The 19249-nt window shown below is 49.0% G+C and overlaps 6 protein-coding genes across 6 annotated transcripts; 2 read left to right on the top strand and 4 right to left on the bottom strand.

The window, feature by feature from the left end:
- Positions 1 to 843: 843 nt before the first annotated feature.
- EURHEDRAFT_458366 (putative TBC domain protein) lies at positions 844 to 3489 on the bottom strand (the record flags this gene model as incomplete). The annotated part of the gene is made up of 2 exons (XM_040784496.1): positions 844 to 2729; positions 2868 to 3489. The coding sequence occupies 2 exons, from the start codon at positions 3487 to 3489 to the stop codon at positions 844 to 846; spliced, it is 2508 nt and encodes an 835-aa protein (XP_040637938.1).
- An 806-nt stretch (positions 3490 to 4295) lies between these two features.
- On the bottom strand, positions 4296 to 6468 carry EURHEDRAFT_413474 (Mo25 family protein). The gene is made up of 5 exons (XM_040782179.1): positions 6094 to 6468; positions 5965 to 6025; positions 5421 to 5896; positions 5087 to 5359; positions 4296 to 5014 (listed from the first exon to the last, which is right to left on the bottom strand). Exons 1-5 carry the CDS (start codon positions 6193 to 6195, stop codon positions 4784 to 4786), a joined length of 1143 nt encoding a protein of 380 aa, XP_040637939.1. The 5' UTR covers positions 6196 to 6468; the 3' UTR covers positions 4296 to 4783.
- Positions 6469 to 6593: 125 nt separating this feature from the next.
- Positions 6594 to 8802, top strand: EURHEDRAFT_413476 (protein arginine methyltransferase RmtB). Its single transcript, XM_040782180.1, has 4 exons — positions 6594 to 6992; positions 7168 to 7575; positions 7645 to 7882; positions 7945 to 8802. Exons 1-4 carry the CDS (start codon positions 6752 to 6754, stop codon positions 8693 to 8695), a joined length of 1638 nt encoding a protein of 545 aa, XP_040637940.1. The 5' UTR covers positions 6594 to 6751; the 3' UTR covers positions 8696 to 8802.
- Positions 8803 to 8827: 25 nt separating this feature from the next.
- On the bottom strand, positions 8828 to 10008 carry EURHEDRAFT_403595 (uncharacterized protein; the record flags this gene model as incomplete). The annotated part of the gene is made up of 2 exons (XM_040780234.1): positions 8828 to 9944; positions 10001 to 10008. The coding sequence occupies 2 exons, from the start codon at positions 10006 to 10008 to the stop codon at positions 8828 to 8830; spliced, it is 1125 nt and encodes a 374-aa protein (XP_040637941.1).
- Positions 10009 to 10504: 496 nt separating this feature from the next.
- EURHEDRAFT_458091 (AAA family ATPase SEC18) lies at positions 10505 to 12961 on the top strand (the record flags this gene model as incomplete). The annotated part of the gene is made up of 2 exons (XM_040784472.1): positions 10505 to 10722; positions 10786 to 12961. The coding sequence occupies 2 exons, from the start codon at positions 10505 to 10507 to the stop codon at positions 12959 to 12961; spliced, it is 2394 nt and encodes a 797-aa protein (XP_040637942.1).
- A 4520-nt stretch (positions 12962 to 17481) lies between these two features.
- EURHEDRAFT_413480 (KxDL motif-containing protein) lies at positions 17482 to 19053 on the bottom strand. Its single transcript, XM_040782181.1, has 3 exons — positions 18434 to 19053; positions 18158 to 18310; positions 17482 to 17941 (listed from the first exon to the last, which is right to left on the bottom strand). Exons 1-3 carry the CDS (start codon positions 18733 to 18735, stop codon positions 17854 to 17856), a joined length of 543 nt encoding a protein of 180 aa, XP_040637943.1. The 5' UTR covers positions 18736 to 19053; the 3' UTR covers positions 17482 to 17853.
- Positions 19054 to 19249: the final 196 nt, after the last annotated feature.

The raw sequence follows: 19249 nt of genomic DNA on the forward strand, positions 1-19249 counted from the left end.
GAAAAACAAAAACGAAAACAATATTAGATATAAGCGGCAAGGAGAGTAATGTAGTATATCGTGGTATACCGACCAGTAGATGAGACATGAATTAAATGGAACAAGAAATTGAAATAGACACGAGAAGAGAACGGATAGCAATATAGGCAAAAGGATTGGCAGTTTGAATGACCGGACAAATTAGGAGAGCAATGACAAAGGAGAGCAAACGGACAAGGATAGACAGAGTAAGAGAGTGGACGTTTAGAATAAGCAGTTTTGGTACGCAAGTTAACAAACAAGTAAATGAGTATGGATAACGGGAATATATTAATCACTCCTCCTCTTTCCAAGGAGAGGAAATTATACAAAGGATTTAATCCGTTCAAAGTCCGGTCCGGAAGCAGTAGTATTCAGGCTCATGTCAAATCAAGCTATTTCCCATGGAAAGGCAAAAAGAGAGCAAAATAATTTCTCAGAAACCGTTTCAAATTCCTTATTCGGCAATTTGAAACTTGATTATAAGAAAATAGAGCAGAGGCAGAGGCAGAGGCAGAGGCCAGTATTAAAATCGTATTTCCTATAGGAAGCTTTCAAGTGCCCTTCCGGACCAGCACCGATACCAAGAAATCATGATATGAAAAGCGTAAACAAGAGGTATATATAAGTCGGGGTATTCATGAGAATTAGGATTAGGACCTCCTTTCCTTTTCGGTTCGGATCGAAATCGTCAAGATATCATTCGGTTGCATGCGTATCCTGTGTGCAGAGGCAAAAGAAGAGTAATTATTAGGCGTAAAGGTTGTCTCGCTGCACCAGCAACGAATGACAACAGAGGCAAAAGCAAAACCGCTGATTGATAAATCATGAAAACTTTTTTCGATGATGGACTTTCCATTCCGCTTTGGCGACTCGCATAAACAGCTCGATATCCTTGATCGGAACCCAACTGGTGAGAACCTTCATGGAATTCTCAAAGTCCGATTCGAGGATGATATCGCGCATGCCGTCAATGAGGGCCGCAGAAGTAGCATGAAGAACATCTAGTCCTTTGCCAAATGTGCTCGTTTGAGGTTGTTTGGACCCTTTGAGCGGGAGGACCGAATGTGATGGTGTCAGGTCTGCATCGCCAAGGAGCATGAAAACGTCCCAGACCCGGAGTTGGGCCGGGAAGGGAATCGAGTAGTTAAATAATGTTAGATACCAGCGGGTGCCGTAGGCCGTTGGCGGGATACCAACTTCGTTTAGCTTGTTAGCAACCTCACCACCCCCCAACCACTCTCGTTCAAAATCACCAAGGGCCTCCATTAGACCAGAAAAGCCATGTTCGTACAGACGTTCTAGGCCTCGTAACTGCCAAAGACGGACAAGCATGATAAAAGTATGCTCTTCATCATAATACGCAAGGAGTGTTGCAGCCAAGGCTGCCATGCCTTGAACATAACCGGTATCCGGAAAATATAACGACATGGAGTGCAGAACACGGAACAACAACCGCTGTCCACCACGATAGCGTCTGCGGAACATGATATGGCTGGTGATGGTACGTGGCACATCGATATCGATCTGCACATCGTCCGGCGATGAGACATACTGGAACTCATGATATGCTTCCATCAACTCCGTTTCACTGGGACTGTCGCTGCGCTTTCTGGCACTTGCCTCAAGGAATGAGTACCATGCCGTTGAGCGCCATCGATCAGGAATACCCTTCCAGGTGCGTTCGATGAGTTTCGAACTCTGGGTGTCAAACTCGAACTTCATGCCGCCACCGTCCTTGTTCTTCTTGGACGGCCGAGCCATCTTGGCCCACTTGTCCTCCCGCTCCCACTCTTTCTTCCTCATGGCGCGCGCCGCGGCTGAATCAATTCCGTTTGCAGAGTCAACTGCCTCCACAGGCAGCGTGAGCATGTCGGCTGCCTCGTCTGTGAACCGGCGATCGCGATTGTGCGGAAGGTGGTTCGCAGCGTGGCGAAATCGCGACGTCGACCGTCGCATTGGCGAACTGTATGTACTCTGGGATGAGGATGGACGGATCGAAGGTTCAGAGAACTTGCGTGTAGGTGAACGTCCGGTGAAGGAGCGGTTGCTTGCCAGGGCCGACGGAGGTCGAATAGAGTGTTTTCGCCGGGGTGTCTCAGACGAAAGAAGCAGACTCGTAGCGACTCGTTGGATCGGGTTGGGCTGTTCCGTAGTCTCGCCGGAGCTCTTCTGGGGATGACGGATGAAACCGTACCTATCGACATCGCCTGCTCCGATGTTTTGCCAGTACTCGATACCACCTGCCAACTCATTGGTTTCCTTCTTGAGCATAGACTTTCGATCGGGCTTCACAGTCGACATTCGTCTGGTCCCAGCACCACTCGGAGCGTCAGAAGCAGACGTTTCCGCTGCTTCTTCCCACAGGACACCATTCTCCATAGCCATTGAGTCGGCCACCTCCGAATCACTCACATTTTCCTCACCCTTTTCGTACATCAGTCTGACACGCCGTGACAGCATGTCTTCGTCCGCAGAAATCGCTCGGGATGGGATGCTTATTTGGCGCCTAACACGAAGCGAAGCCGATGGCTTCAACAATCTTGGCCGAGCACCATGGAATTGGGGCTGTTGTATATCACTTTGGTCGTCCGCAGAGGAGGCAGGCGAAATTGGGGTGATTTCCGGTTGTTTATCTTGTTGCTCTTGCAATTCAGGCTGCTCAGCTTCTTTTGGCTGTTCAGCTGGTTTCTGCTGCTCTTGTGAATCGTCTTGTGGCGGTTCCGACACCTCATCCTGCGGCTGTTCTTGCTGTTGTGGCGGCGGCGGCTGTTGTTGTTGTTGCGGTTGCGGTTGCAGTTGCGGTTCGGGTTGCGACTGCGCTTCTCCTGATGTTTGTTGTGATGGACTCTTGATAAGACTTCCACGTTTCGAGAACTGCATTGCCTGCGGCCCAAGGCCGTCCAACGACGGGGTGGGAATATCGAGCGAGATACCGCTGAATTGAGGATCCATTTGAGGCACGGGGGGCGGAGGCGACGGAGGACAAACAGTATACGTTGGTCTATCGAGTTCCGCGGACCTCCTAGTCCTTAAACCGCCCCATTTGCGCTCCGACCAGCGCGAGCCGGGGCGAGAACCGGGGCGAGAGCCAGGACGCGAACTTGGGCGGAGACTGGCAGCATCGTTGACAATAATGCTAGGGATACTGCGCAGGCTGAGACCCGAATTGTCTCCCTCCGACCGGATTGTCCTGTTATCCTTTGCTGCCAGCCCTGTTTCTGTGAGCTTATTTCCATGCGACGAAGTCGGGGAGGCCCGTGGCTGGTCGCCCGCGCCGCCAGGGCCAGTAGCACCGCCTGCAGATGACGAACCGGTGGTGCTGATGGATCGGGATCTGGAATCGGAATCGACGGAAGAAGCGCCGGGGGTCGATAGGGAGTCGGATCTGATCGTTGTATCTTCGTAGGGGATGGCGTGGAGAGTCGAGCCCGTGCTAGCAGTAGTAGCCGTCGTAGTAGTAGATGGCATCACGTCCGCAGGAAATGAAGTAGGTCTCTCATCCATAACCTTTTGGCATGACTTGTAAGTATTCCTTTTTGCCTTCTTCTCGCGCTTTTTCCTTCACTGGATTAGTGGCTGGGAGGGAGAAGGCGACTGAGAGATCGAAGGGGGGCGACGTTATAGGGAGGCGGGGATAGAACAGTCAGGAATTTCGAGAGCAGGAGTCGGCGCAAGGGAACCACGCGAGAAGGACGGAAGAAAGGACAATTAATATGTATAATATAGGATAATATAACAGGAATCGATCGATTAGAGCGAGCCGCCGTAAATTGAGAGGAGTTGGTAAGGTCGAGAAATGGGCATCACGGAGGTTGGGGTAGTTGTATGGACTAGTGTATGTAACTAGTATGAAGATGACTATTATGCCAGATGATCAAACGGACAAGAAACACATGTGAACAGATAACAGATGGGATAGAAAGAAGGCACGAGGACTTCACTTATACCTCTGGTCTTCTTGTTTTTTTTTTTTTTTTTTTTTTGCCTTTATGATTTCAATTGTATTGCCTCTTCTGTTTCCCACACGCAGGGATCGCGAAGGGGCATTGTGTCCACACGGGTCAGTGGACCTTATATAAATAGAACTATATATGACTTCTATGTGATCTTTATTGCCATTCCTACTGGAGAATACTGAATACAAAGCAAATAAATAAACCAACAGACAAAGGAAATCAAGTGAGAAAACAATTGAGATTGTCCTCTTTTTCAGCAGGAGTTGAGGCTCCCTTGTAACACCTAGTGCAAGTTAGCACAACGGCTTGAAACGAGCAGGCAATAACAATGGCAATAATATTAACAGGGCTGTCCACAATGCATTTTATTAGCACGTTTTATTATGATGAAATCCACCAGAACCAGAATTTCCCCGGGCCCAGACCGGCGGGAGAATAAAAACCTGCTACTGAACCATAAAATGGAGTCTTTCCGTTGAGCGTTGATGGCCCGTCACGGAGATTTACCCCTGGTGTACTGCCAGGAACAAAATGCCTTGATTTTCAATGAAGACTAGCGTCTATTCAGTTGGCCGTTGAAGAGTTTTTTCTTTTTCAGACTTATTTGTCTGGTCCATATCCACAGTAAGTCCCTCCAATTTACACACACACACACACACACACACACACACATTCCTGTTTATAACTCCGTAGTCGTATGCCAGCACGCCTGCAATGCAAGAAAAAGGCACAGTTTAACCAACCCGCTGTACCAAGGAAAATATAGAAGAAAGAGAAGAAAATGGCTCGAATAGAAATAGGGAAGTTTAGGCCACGGCAGTCGTGGTTCGTACGCCGTCATAGGCCGATTGGGTCGGTTCGATGGGCTCCTTGGGCAACAGCTCGATCTGGCGCACCAAGAAGCTCTTCTCGTCGGTGAATTGGTCGTCATCGGTACGATCTTCAAGGAATCTGGGGAGGAATTTCAACAGGCGATCCCGGTTGTTGATCAGAATCCGCTGCACGGCCACCGATTTGTTCGGATTTGCGACAAAGACCTACCAAATCACATTTTTTGGTTAGCGCATACCAACTATCGCAACGTTATCGAAAGAATTTTAGATACATACCTTGAATACATGGAATCCTTCGTATTGAACCATCTTTCGGTCGTCGCGCAACAGTTTCATGCACAATTTGAGGTTCTCCCCGCTCTCGACATATGCCATCATCACATTGTAGTTGGCGCGGTCTAGTAAAAGCTCCCCAAGGAGCTTGATGCTCTGTCGCTTGGTCACATATGACTCGGACTGCATGAGGATATTGTTGAATTTCGAAAAGAATAGATCGAAGTTGGCCGCCAGGTATCCGGTCACCACCGACTTGTGTCGAGTCAAAGTCTCCTAAATAGTTTCTGTTAGTCAATGATCCTGGGCCAGAAATTGGTTGGAATGGTATTCTTACCCTGAATGTCGTGAACGCGTCTGCGCTGACTTCAAAGCTTCCCCGGTCGATCCACCCGAAGAATTGCCAGAACACACCATTTCCATTTTGAGGGTTACCTGGTCGCACGTTTGTGAGTCGGATCGCGGGCTCATCAACTGTCGACTGGTCGTAAAGAATAATCGCAGCAATCACGTCGAACTTGAGCGCCTCACGTAAGATGGTACCACATGGCATTGCACTCTGGCTGTAGTTGTATCCGCGGCAAAGCTCCACTATAATCTCTGGTCGATGGTGAACGATATATGAAATAACAGGAGGGTCGCCGTGTGCGGCATGCGCCGGTCTGAAGCGGAGGACGTGGGAGAATATTGTCTGAGTATCTTTTCGAGCTTCGAAAGGAAGCATGTAGATGTTATGAGCTAGCTCGTGGAGTAAATCTTCGTGAACCATTGCCCCGACTAATCCCTGTACCTGCTCGGGGGATGTATCGATCTCTGTAAATGCAAGATTGCTTCAGTGTGTGAACGGATTATATTGCGGGATGCTAGGGAGAGCAACGGACCTTGAGTGCCTTGAATCATCAGCTTCATCTGGGACAACTGCCTCGCCAGCTCCTCTTCAATCTGCAGAAGTTAGCAGTTTCCTCCAGAAAGCCAGCTTCAAGCATTCCAGGGTTTGCACAAGGGCAGACCTTCGGAGTGTTGGGGGTTTCGCGCAGCTTTTCCAGCAAGTCCTTGATGGACCGCACTACTTCCAGTGGCTGACGTCGGCCACGGTTGAATAAGAAAGCCATGTCTGCTAGATCTGGATAGTATTATATTGTAAGAAAAGACAGCCGAAATGGAACAAGGATGGAAGGATAAAGATGAGGGGGGACCCGGTCAGTAGAGATCTAGGGCAATTGAGATAGCAGCAATTGATCCCATGCGATTCTCGGTGCTTTGTAGTGTCCAACTTTAGACCAGGGAGCAATTCGATTCCCTCCTTTCGCTCTGGATATAGACAACCACAGACTGGATGCCGGTGATAAGTATGAGCCTGGACGATAATGATATGCTGTTATCGCTTCAAGTTCCGGGTCAGTGTCATGTGAATAAACAAACAGCGGGGCAACAAGATATTTGTGCCTCAGGCATATTAAGGCACTATTAAGGCAATAAAAATTTTTTTTTCTTATCACTGCCCTCCACGCCGCCCACTTTTTATCCCCGATTGATAGACGAAGAAACTGTCTTTCTCCTTCCCTACATACCGTGCTCGTCTCAATTGTTTCAATTATTGTTTCATTATCCGGATAGCGCAAAATACAGAAACAAAAGAGCAAGAAGAGAAACGAGACTGCCTGCGCAATGTCCACCTTTCCGACCTCCGAGCGTCCTCCGAAGGACGAAGACACTCGTTCGACAACCTCAGCAGAGGACTCAGACGTCACCGACGAAGAAGGCTGGGAGGACCTTGAGCCCGATCAGGAAGAATCACAGCCCATTGTAGGCTTGTTCTCCGACAAGATCTACCCTGATGTGAATGCGATGCTGCAGGAGAGCAAGGACAAGCACGATTTCGATCTGCGGAAGATCCAGAAGGAGCTTGGTGTGTACTCGATTCGCAAATCATATTTTTATTCCTTGGGCAGTTTGATCATATATTGTCTTCCGTGCCCTGCTTTGCGCTAAGCAATTGACGTTTGGAATACTCTGTACCTTGTATTAGTTCGACCTATAGCGGAAGATGTGGCCCAGCTAACTTTTTGCGCCTGCTCTGCTAGACTTGGACTTCATTGGTCTGATCAAACTCGTCAACTATATTCGATCTCAGGTCAAAGCGGGGAACACGACACCAGACGTATCTTCCAAGGACAAGTTCGATGATGATGCCTACATGAAGCCCGTGTTGGAAGACGATGCTCTCTTATACAGCTTAGGTGATATTGCGGAGGAGAATGAGTCTGGGGCACCCGGCGACAACGAAGCTGAACGCCGTGTGGTCGAGTTACAGGAAGATCTTGAGCGTCTCCAGACTCAATTCACCGAATACAGATTGGCTGTCCAACGGTCGATGGAGGAACAATTGACTCAGGATGATGATAAATTATCATCCGCTGGCCCATCGGCGAGGACCAAGAACAAGATTGAGGAGGTGGATTCAGATTACTTCGTGTCGTACCAGTATAATGGTAATTTATTATTTTACGTTACCGGAGGGTGTATTTTGCTGGGATCTCTTTGGCTAACAAACCCTATAGGCATCCACGAGTCCATGCTCAAAGACGCTATCCGTACTGATTCCTATCGTGATTTCATCTACGACAACAAGCGCCTTTTCCAGGACAAAGTTGTGCTGGATGTCGGATGTGGCACAGGTATTCTCTCCATGTTTTGTGCCAAGGCAGGTGCCAAAAAGGTTATTGCTGTCGACAATTCAAACATCATCGACCGGGCCAGAGAAATTGTTTATGAGAATGGCTTTGGTGATGTGATCACGTATGTTTCCTAGGCAATAACTATACTATCTTGACTTCTCTTGCTGATTTGCTAATCTTCAGGTGCATCCGCGGCAAAATCGAAGAAGTTACTCTCCCCGTGCAGCAGGTTGACATAATCGTGTCCGAATGGATGGGATACTGCCTGCTTTTCGAAGCCATGTTTGATTCCGTCATCTACGCCAGGGACCGCTATCTCGCACCCGAAGGACTGATGGTCCCCTCCGACGCTACTATCCGCATTGCTCCGTTTGCTGACTCTGATTTCATTGCCTCGCATATCTCCTTCTGGCACTCGGTGTACGGCTTCAATATGAAGAGCATGCTCACCGGCATCTATGACGAGGCAAACGTCCGCAGCATTGAACCGTCCGCACTTCCCGGTGACTCATCAGTATTCCTAAAGCTTCCATTGCATACCATCACCGTTGAGGAGCTTTCATTCTTGAAAGATTTTCAGGTTACTCTTAAGGAAGATATTGACACGCTTGACGGCTGGTCCATTTGGTTCGATATATTTTTCATGCCTTCAAGAAATTTCACGGTCCCAGACGATGCTGTTCCCTCGGAAATGCAGAAGAAAGGCTACGTTGCCTTCACTACAGGACCACATGGTACCGAGACTCACTGGCAGCAGGGTGTTCTGCTCATCGACCACGGCCGGAAGGGTGGCGTGCCATTAAAGAAGGGCCAAACCATCACCGGCAAGGTTGGTTATCAGAAGAGAGAACCGAATGCGCGCACGCTGGACATTGCTATCGACTGGGACGCGCAGGAGGGTGGTAAGGGATCCCAGCAATGGAGCTTGAAATGATTTATGAAGGTTATTAAAAGTTTTGCTCTTCTCTCTTCATGCTACCCCACATACGCCCTTGAAATAGTAGGAATCAAATGTTAAAAGGTCCTCTCATGATTAAATATTCGTAGTACGACCACAACGTTTGTTCTACGGTCTGCGAGATGACCTCCGGTCATCATTCCTGTTTTCATGGTGATCTTGACGATGATGACGTGAACGAGAGCGAGAACGTGAATGTAAATGTGAATGTGAATGCGAATGCGAGTGAGAATGGTGCCGCCGTGAGCGATCACGGCTCCTATCATGGCGACGCCGATGCCGGTGACGCCGATGATATCGATACGAACTCTTTTCTTGGTCTTTGCCATCCCGCTGTCTGTCTGGAGGTGCATTGAGTTTGAACCCCTCCAAACTATTCTCCGAGATAGATCCTCTGGATGGTGATCGGCCCCGTCTGTGCCGACGTGACTGTTCTCTGCCTTCTGCTTTCAAAGCCTCCAATTCTCGTCTTCTTTCCTCGTTCCATCTGTTGCGCTCTTGTTCTACCATCCTCAACTGTTTGACACCTTTCCTCATCGCCGCTAGAGGATCATTTGCATCCATCCGAGTCATCTCCCTTTGTTTCCACATGGGATCTTCATTTCCCCAAACGTCTTTTCCAGGCATAGACTCTGGCGCAGGGGCTTCCCTCCCTGAAGACGAATACCAAGGCGCCTTGCCAACAGACTGACTGAACCCTGCAGCATTGGAGGGACGCATCGTGTACTGCTCTTCATATCTGCGCTTCTTCTCGGTTGCTTCTGTCTCTGCCTCAGCATTCTTCTCCACTGGTGCGCGTCCTGTTTCAGACGGGAAGAGATTGATATGACCAGTTCCATCTTCAAGCGGCGCATCACTCGTTTTCAAACGAGTTAGCTCCGCCCTTTTTCCGCCCGCGAGTTGTGCATCTTCCATTGCCAATCTAATATCACGATCCGTGTCATCTTCGCCGGCGAGACGTCTCCGCTTGCGATTAAATCGTCCAGGTTCTTCGTCCTTGCGACTTCTCTTCTCGTGTTGCCCGGCGGATGGTTGTGAGGCTGGTGGCGGGGGAGGGGTAGATGGGCGCTCTCCTCGTAGGATTTGTAGTCGGCGTTCAGCATCGATTTCTTGCATGCGGCGCTCTTCCTCCTCTTCTCGCGCTTTGGCTTGCGCCTCGTCGCGCCGGACGCGGGCGACGTTCTCCGGATTGTACACGTTCCATGATTTCTTTCCCAGAAGGTGGCTATATTATATGATCAGCATAGATTTCCTTATAAAGCAGGGACAAGAGGTACTCACAGCGGCATCTCGAAGGTTGTCAGCTGGCGTATTACATGGATAGCAGCTCTTGGTTATCGACGTCAAGGGTCCAGCACTGATAAGACGGATCATTTATGTTCCGATTTCTCCGATCGGCGGAAACGGGAGCTCCATGTGGCGGGCCGGAGAGCGGAGAGCATGTATGCAACCATCTATCCAACAACGCTCTCTCCGCCACATTTCGAACTATCTTGATTTTCTAGCTCATTTTGCAAATCGTTCAGTTATTCTTCAGGAACGCAGCTACACCCGGTAATATTTACTACACTGATAACGTGCGTCTTCTGATTACTGTTCCAAAGAATAGCTTGATTGCGACAGCGTGGCTTCAGCCTAATTCCATTGACGAGTTGGACTTCATTATTTTCATTCTTTTCGATAACTATCTTCGACAAAGACATACATATATTCTCCCCATCTGCGGATATTATTGATTAGATTATCCCGTGTTTCCTGAAGAACCCACGGATCGAATGACGCAAGATGTTTAACCGCAGCACCAATTACTCGAATCCCTTCAGTTCCAGGAACGGAGGGCCTCCTTCACGAGATGGCTATTCGGTACCTGGTCAAGGACCTCCATCTTACGGTCAGCCGATGCCGTCTAGGCCGCCGATTGGAGCGAAGCCTCCGGCCGGAGGTGGTCACTGGACATTACGGCCTGCAAAGAGCCCGGATAACAATTATACATTTGGGAACCTGTAAGCTATCTCAGGAGTTGTGCTCTTATTACATTGCAATTACTAGAATCTAACACTATGTAGGGTTGCAGTGTCACCCTCGGATTTTCCTCCAACACGCGACGGACTTGACCTCCTTCTCCTTGTTAATGGCCTCTTCGTCCTCTCCGCACGACCGTACCCCAACTTTCAACCGGGCCACATCAGTATGTCGGATCCGCAGCGGACATGGGCTGGGGTTGCGTTCACGGATACCGTCGACGTGCAAATCTACGATCCGTTTAGTCAAGGTGGGCAGGCCTACCTTGGCTCTACAGACATTGAAGTAGGATTCGCCGGCAAAAAGAGAGTTGAGACGCCATACGACCAAGATGATCTGGGTAATGCAGTTGCTAAGAACTTTGAAAACCAATTATTTGCTCCTGGTCAGAAGATCTTGATGGATCACCGAAGTATTCCGCTTTTGTTGACTGTCAAGACGGTCCAGCGGGTTGACCTGAGTTCAGAGAAGGCAGACCTTTCCGGCGGGGAAGTTGAGACAGATCCCACTGCGAGGGGTATTCTGACCAGGCACACTCAGTTCAACTTCTTCAAGGATGCACGAACCGGTATCAACATGAAGCCATCGGCTCGCCGGCCAGCGGCTAACTCCATCATCCAACCGGACTTCAAGTTCGAGAACATGGGTATTGGAGGTCTCGACTCAGAATTCAGCACAATTTTCCGTCGTGCATTCGCTTCCCGTATCTTCCCTCCGGGCCTTGTCGAAAAGTTGGGTATCCAACACGTTAAGGGTATGCTGCTTTATGGTCCTCCAGGAACGGGTAAAACTTTAATTGCCCGGCAGATTGGTAAAATGTTAAATGCGAGAGAACCGAAGATTATCAACGGTCCTGAGGTATTGAACAAATTTGTTGGTCAGTCAGAAGAGAACATCCGGAAGCTCTTCGCCGATGCGGAGAAGGAATACAAAGAGAAGGGAGAGGAAAGTGGGCTCCACATTATCATCTTTGATGAATTGGACGCTGTATGCAAGCAGCGTGGTAGTGGAGGTGGTGGCACCGGTGTGGGGGACAGTGTAGTCAACCAGCTTCTCTCTAAGCTTGACGGTGTAGACCAGCTCAACAACATTCTGCTCATCGGTATGACCAACCGAATGGATATGATCGATGAAGCTTTGCTGCGTCCTGGTCGTTTGGAAGTGCACATGGAAATCTCCCTACCCGACGAGCATGGACGTGGTCAAATCTTGAAAATCCATACCCAGAAAATGCGAGACAATAGCGTCATGGACCATGACGTCGACTTGGAGGAGCTATCGCTTATGACCAAGAACTTCTCAGGTGCTGAAATTGCTGGTCTCGTGAAGTCAGCGTCCTCATTTGCCTTCTCGCGACATGTCAAGGTTGGCACGATGGCCAGCATCAGCGACGATGTTGTGAACATGAAGGTCAACCGTGCCGACTTCCATCACGCTCTTGATGAAGTCAAACCGGCATTCGGTGTGTCGGAAGAGGAACTTTCCAGCCGCATCCAGTACGGCATCATTCACTACTCTCCTGTTATTAACGAGATCATGCGGGAAGGAGAACTATTTGTGAAGCAGGTCGGGCAATCCACGCCGCTCTTCTCCGTTTTGCTGCACGGTCCTACGGCAAGCGGAAAGACGGCATTGGCAGCTCGGATCGCCATCGACTCTGGCTTTCCCTTCATCAAGCTGATCAGCCCCGAGGACATGGTGGGATACAATGAAATGGCCAAGGTCCACCATATCAGCAAGATCTTCGAAGACGCCTACAAGAGTCGCACCAGTGTTGTCGTCGTTGACAACATCGAGCGAATTATCGACTGGGTCCCTATTGGTCCCCGCTTCAGCAACACAGTTCTGCAAACCCTGATGGTCTTTCTCAGAAAGCAGCCAAGCAAGGACAGGCGTCTTCTGGTGCTGGCCACCACCACGCAGCGCGCAGTGCTGAAAAACCTCGACGTGTACAACTCATTCAATGCTGACATCATGGTCTCGAACGTCAACACGTACGATGAATTGCGGTATGTTATGGAACAGTCCGAGGCATTCAATGCTCAGGAGATTGCACAGGCTCTGGAAGAAATCGGTGGTATCATTGATGATGGAAAGATCGGGGTTGGCGTTAAGAAGGTGCTCCTGGGTATTGAGACAGCTAGGCAGGATGTCGACAAGGTCGGACGTTTTGTGCGTGTAGTCAATCGGGCTATTGAGGAGGAGCGGATTTTTGAGTAAGAATTTTGCTGTATGGATTTGGCTGTTTAGATGATTTCTCTTAGATCTCCACGAGATACAATATATCACTTGATCCATGTATATAAGCGATGTATGGGATTAGGGCTTGCTATATACGTAGCCTAGTTTGGTATTAGCCTAGTTTTGTGCAATTAAAAACAAAGAGTATTGTCGGCAGCATCTACAGTATTGTCTACGGCGATCAAATCAAGATGTGGTTTTGTTGGTGAGTGTGGTTCATCTGCCACGCTCTCCATTCACTCATTGTACTTTTACCTCTTATATATCTCCTCTCCCGGCCCTTCTCCCAACTTCTTTCAACTCTCTCCCTTCATCCATCACTATACTTTTCATTCATTTCCCATCCCTGGTCATCTCTTGTCCATCTCCAATCTATCAGTTACATTCACACCCACCCCTAGATCCACAAACCAACCACTATGGCCCAAATCAATCCCAACGCTCAACCGCTACCCTCCCCTCTACCCTCCCCCAAAACCATGTCCGAACGCGAGTTCCGCGCTCTCGAAGAATGGGTTCCAGCGGAGACTCTAAGAACTCGTGCGTCTGGTTATTTGAGAGCTCAAGCCCAGACTCAGGCTCAAACCCATAACCAGTCCCAACCCCAACCCCAGCCTCAGGGTCATGGTCGAAGTCAGGGTCATGGTCGAAGTCAGGGTCATGGTCGAAGTCAGGGTCGAGGTCAGGGTACAGTCAACAGTGCCAACGCCCACGGCAATGCTAGCATTGATTCCAACACCAGCTCCAACGCTAATGCTAACTTCGATTACAATCACGTTCCCGCCGGCCCAAGGCGGGGAATCCAGACTACGAACAAAAGACGCGGACGCGGCAGGGGTCGTAACCGTACATCTTCGATCTTTGAGGAGTGGAAGGCTCAGGCTGTGGTAAATGAGGAACATAAGCGTGATGGCAACGATGGTCAGAAGGTGGTGGGCAGTAGCGAGAAAAGCTCTAGTGGTTCTGGTGCTACTACTTCCAATGTCGGTGGCACTGCTGCTACCACTGCCGCCGCTGGTACCTGTGCTACTGGACCTACTAGTACTTCTGCCTCTGCTGCTGGTCGATCCGTGGGTCAACCGGCTGCTGGTCATACCACTACTCCCGTCGGTTCTAATGCTGTGGGAATAAAGGGCCGCTCATATCGCGAAAGAGCTAGAAATGACTCTTTTGTTCGTCAAGGATCTGGTGCCACTGAGGGCGGACAGAAGAAGGTCGTGAGTGGCATGGTCATCACTGCTGCTCCAGTGGGCCCATCTGCTAGTTCTCCTAACACTCACCCTGCTGGCTCGACTACTGGCTCCTCTGAAGTTCAGCATGCTGGTCCTGTTGCTAGCGCCAAAGGAATGAAGGGTCAGCCCAGAAGTGGTGGAGAGGTTGTTCACATTCGTCAAGGATCCAAGTTCATTGAAGGAGGACAGAAGGTTTCGAGTGCTACTCAGAATGCTACTGTTGCTACGGGCTCATATGCTTCTTCTGACACCCGCCCTGGTGCCTCGGATTTTGGCTCTTCTGAAACCAAGAATGCTGATTTTACTACCGATACTAATACTGAGGTAGTAAAGGGCAGTTTCCGATCGGAAGATTCCAATTCTCTCCAAGGATCTGAGGAACAGAAGGATGATCCTGTGTCTACAACCCTTACTTCTGAATCTCACCTTATCGCTTCAACTGTTGGTCCTGCTGAAAGCCAGAATACCGCTACTAAAGGTGAATCGAGCAAGGTGGTAATTGAAGACAGCACTATAGGCCCGTCGGCTGGCTCTTCTGGCGCGGTTGACACGACGACTGATTCCGCCCGTCAGGAAACTACTATCAATCAAAGCAAACCAACAAAGGGCTTATCTCAGTCAAAAAAGGGCGGAAGGGATTCTTATGCTCGTCAGGGATCCGGTGCTCGTCAGGGATCCGGACCTAGCCCCACCAAAGTCGAAACGAGCAAGGCTAGCAAGGATAGCACTGCTGCTCCTACTGACCCATCCGTTGATCCTTCAAAGACACATGCTAGGTCGACTAGTAATGACAAATTTGCTACATTTTCTGGCTCTTGCTCTCGCCGTGGGGGGAAAAAAGGCTCACATCGTCGCGCCAAATTTGGATCAGTCTCCACTGAGAGTGAGTTGAAAAACATTGCAAGCTCATCTGCTGCTCCCGCTGGCTCTACCCCCGCTGGTTTCATCGCCGATGAAGCGACAAAACAGCCGGTTACTGCTGGCGGTTCTCAGCCCCAGACCGGGAAGAGTAAGAGGGGCCGCCATGGTCGCCAGAAGTCTGCATCTGTCTGTACTGGAGAGGCTGTAAAGGCCGTGGATAATAAGGACAGTAGGGTGGCATCTATGAAGCGGTCGAGCGCTCCTGTTGCTTTAACAGTTGATCAAGACAGGATTTCTGTTGCCTCCCACCTGCCCAAAACAGACGCGGAGAGCCCTCAAGCTCATGGGGTCTCTGTTTGCAGTTCTGCCAGAAAATCGAAGGCGGAGAATGATAGCTCTGCTAGATCGAAGGATTTGGTCAAACTTTCGAGTGAACAGGCTGCTCCAGCTGCTCGCGCTTATGGAAGCCAAGCCAAACCTGCTGGCTCTCATCTGCGATCTGCAACGGGCGAGGAGAGCGTTCATACTCGTCAGGCGTCTGTTTCTGCTTTTATTGAAGAGTGGAAGGAGAGCACTGTTGTCTGCGAGAAGTCTGCTGTCAAGGATTTAGGCACTCCCGTTCCATCGACTACTGGCTCCCCTAGAAGCCAAAGTGCCGTTGCCAGCTCTCACTCGCAGCCTGGAACGAGCGAAGAGGACTTCCATGATTGCCAGGTATCAGTAGATTCTACCGAAGAGTTGAAGGAAACGGTGGGTAGCAACACGGCTATTGCTACCTCTGAAAAATCGCCGACCATATCCTCAGATGTCCCTGTTGCTTCAATTGCTGGCCCGTTAAAGATCCAGTCTGCTACTGTCAGTTCCAATTCGCAACCCGAAACAGCTATAGAGGATTCTCGTGTTTACCAGAAGGCTGAGCACACGCCCATCGAGCGTCAACCAATAAAAACTGAGAGTAACAACGGCGATACTACAGAAGTACCTGCTAGTCATTCAAGTGCTTCTTTCGGTTCCTCTGCCAGCCAACCTGAGGGGAAACCTGCCGTCGCCGCTGATTCCGATGAGATCAAGGACGATACACTGCAGGGAAAGAAAGGAAAGAATACCCAGCGTTCATCTGAATCTACTTCCGCCGGTGAGTTTGAAGCGCCAATAGGGCATATTGAAGCGCAACAACTAATTCCATTCTATCCAGATCAAGTCCTGGAGGAAAAGCCAAGCCAGCCCATCCTCAAAGCCCCCAAGTCTGATGCTGAACGCCGTTTCTCGACCACCATCAACAAGAAATCAGACAAACGGGCTGTTTCCAGACAGCATGAGCAGGAGGGATACACGGCCCCGAATGGCACGTTCCTCAACAAGAATCAACTGGCGAGATTGGCGGACGGTATCAGGAATCCGAATGGGGACACTGCCTATTTTCAGCCTAGCTTCATTGAGGATCCTTGGGCGGGAATGAAGCCGGTGAAGATTCCATGTTTTCGTCGTTAGCTATTGGTAAGTGTCTGGTTACAGCAACAGCTTGATGAATGGTTCAGCTTATAAATTTGTTTTTGTAGATATGATATCACGATGCCAGGTCGATGGTTATTTTAATACTAATTTTCAATGATATATGTGGTTAGGTGCCTGCAACGACAACCAGAGAAAAAAAAAAAAAAAAAAAAAAAAAAAAAAAAAAAGCGTGGATTACGAGAACATAAAAAGGAAAAAAGGAAATCTCCTCTCTAATGTGTATGCACATATAAATTGTTCATGGTCATAACATCATAATATGTACTCAACATGGAATAGTCCGCAAGAGTTCGAGGTGGGTATGTGCCTTGAAATGATAGTCCGATGTAGCCCCCTGAAAATCTAATTAGATCTTTAATAGCCACACAGAAGCTTCCAAAGCACCCAGTAATTTATCTAATTTTAATACAAGTGACACGGGCCACTTGCTCTCGCTCTAATATCAGCCATGCCGCCGTCCTTAAAGTTATGAATTACCTCCATTTAACCACCAGACCAGGAGATGTATATCTGAAATCCCCAACGACCTTTGTCATTTTATTTCTTCTCAGCGCTTAGGGCTGTCTCAATTATCGCCAATCATCTTGTTTTAATTCGCATTAAGCTCCACAGGCAATCATGCTGTCATGTGCAAAGTACTCCGGAGTACAGCGCTCTGGAGACCATTAAATCCCGCACTGTTCAGGAGTTTGTTCATAATTCAAGAGCATGTACGTAATATTAGGGCTGCGTGGGGCGATATCCTAATAATAACAACAGTAATCAAACCGGAAAAGGGGAAGGATCTGAGCGTCTGTGTTTCAGGGAGTTGTGCATGTGCTCTACCATTACTCTGTGACATGCGGGATGTCTACACTGACCTACACTCTTACATTCTTGTGCATTCTGATGGGAGATCGCCCGTTAAAGTCTAAGCGCGAGTGAATGTCTGGTTCCTGCGTGGGTCGAACCAGACATTTGAATCGAGTTAAACCGGACGTCGTTTGTTTCCTTTGCACGCTTAAGACGACGACCTACATTGTTGAAGATGGTGAAAGAGGAGTTTTTTCGATTCGAAAAGCAAAAAGCGCTATACCCAATACCCTTGCTAAACAATGACCAAAAAGGAGCAAAATACGACCCAGTCCAATGATCCTGAATTACTCCCCCAAAAAAAACCAAGATTTTGTGCTGAAAAACGCTGGAAAAAGAGAAATCGTCGCCGTCATAAAACCAACAGAAAAAAATGAAATATACAAAAGTCTGGTCGAAACGAATGCAATCTCAGTAGTCGTCATCGTGGAAGGCGTACTTCTTCGACGCTCGTCTGTATTCTTCCGGGTGTGCAGCTTCAGCTTTTGTCTTCAAGGCACTGCAAAACGTAATACAGTCAGCAAATGCCAAATCTCAATATGGCAGCCGTTGAATCGTGTGGGACAGTGCCTGCCTGCCAAGAATGGCATCAACAGCGGAGCGCGGCGGAATACCATCGGCGGAGCGGAATCCAGTGACGATCATGTTATATGGCCGGAAGAGATGGAAGAAAATGGGGGAAGAACTGGAGAGATTCAAGTTGGCCATAACTCACTTCACACGCTTCTGGGTCCATTCAAGGTCGCGCTTGGTCTCGCGGGCGACTTTGATGCCCTCTGAGAAGTTCAAACGAGCGCCTTTCAGACGACGCTGGGCGAGAGCTTGCAGTTCCATGAGTTCTCGTTGCTTGGCGTTGAGGTGGCCGGAGCTGTTTTTCATGCCGGTTAGCCGTCGACTCGATCAACCGCAATGAGACAACTCTTCTCATTCCGAGAACAGCAATGCTGGCAAATATAAACGTCAAGAGAGTGAACATGGTGAGGGCACTCACGTTTGCGCTTGCTTTACCAATCCCCTATCCAATGGAGTGGGATCAAAAGTCTCTTGCATGCGGTCATTTAGAACATCGACAACGTCGACACCCGAGTACGATCCGTTGCTGGATTCATAGTCGCTCCCGGAGCTATAGCCAAAGCCTCCCGAGGTTCGACTACCAGCCGTCATACTAGTGTTGTCGACATCTGGCGGAGAGCCAGTTACCCGGCCGATGGGGTAGAGACCAGCTGGTGCGGGGGCTTTGGAGGGGACATTGATGGGGAGAGCTGAAGGTTGGTAACGCTGGGTAGCAGCCATTGTGATGGACGGAGATGGTATATGAAACAGAAGAAAGGATAAGATATATATAAGGTAAGACAGGAAGATGTATAACTTGCGGGATAGCAGCAGAGGAAGACTGAATCGAAGCAGGGTTGACTGATGAAAAGGATAAGAAAAGGAAGAAGAGAAGAAGACAAAGGAGGGAGAGGAGAGGGTTTATATAGCCCTGCTCGGAGGGTTTTCAGTCCGGCGGAATGAGCTGAAAAGAGATTAATACGCTCATGGCAGGATCAGAGACCATCCGGAAAGAGAAACTGGAGGGAGGGGATGTACCATGATTGCTGGAGCGGGCTTCCCGGTCCTTCTCTCCCATACTTCCCGGTTGGGCATTGAGTGGCCGCTCCGGGATCCGGGATGGCGATGCACTTTTTTTTTTTTTTTTTTTTTTTTTTTTTTTTTTTTTTTTTTTTTTTTTTTTTTTTTCGTCTCCGCCAGACGGACTGTTTTACCTCGTCATTTACCTCTCATCTCCTCAATTTTCTCTCTTTTC

This window comes from Aspergillus ruber (genome assembly GCF_000600275.1).
Source record: "Aspergillus ruber CBS 135680 unplaced genomic scaffold scaffold00017, whole genome shotgun sequence".
Lineage (NCBI taxonomy): Eukaryota > Fungi > Ascomycota > Eurotiomycetes > Eurotiales > Aspergillaceae > Aspergillus > Aspergillus ruber.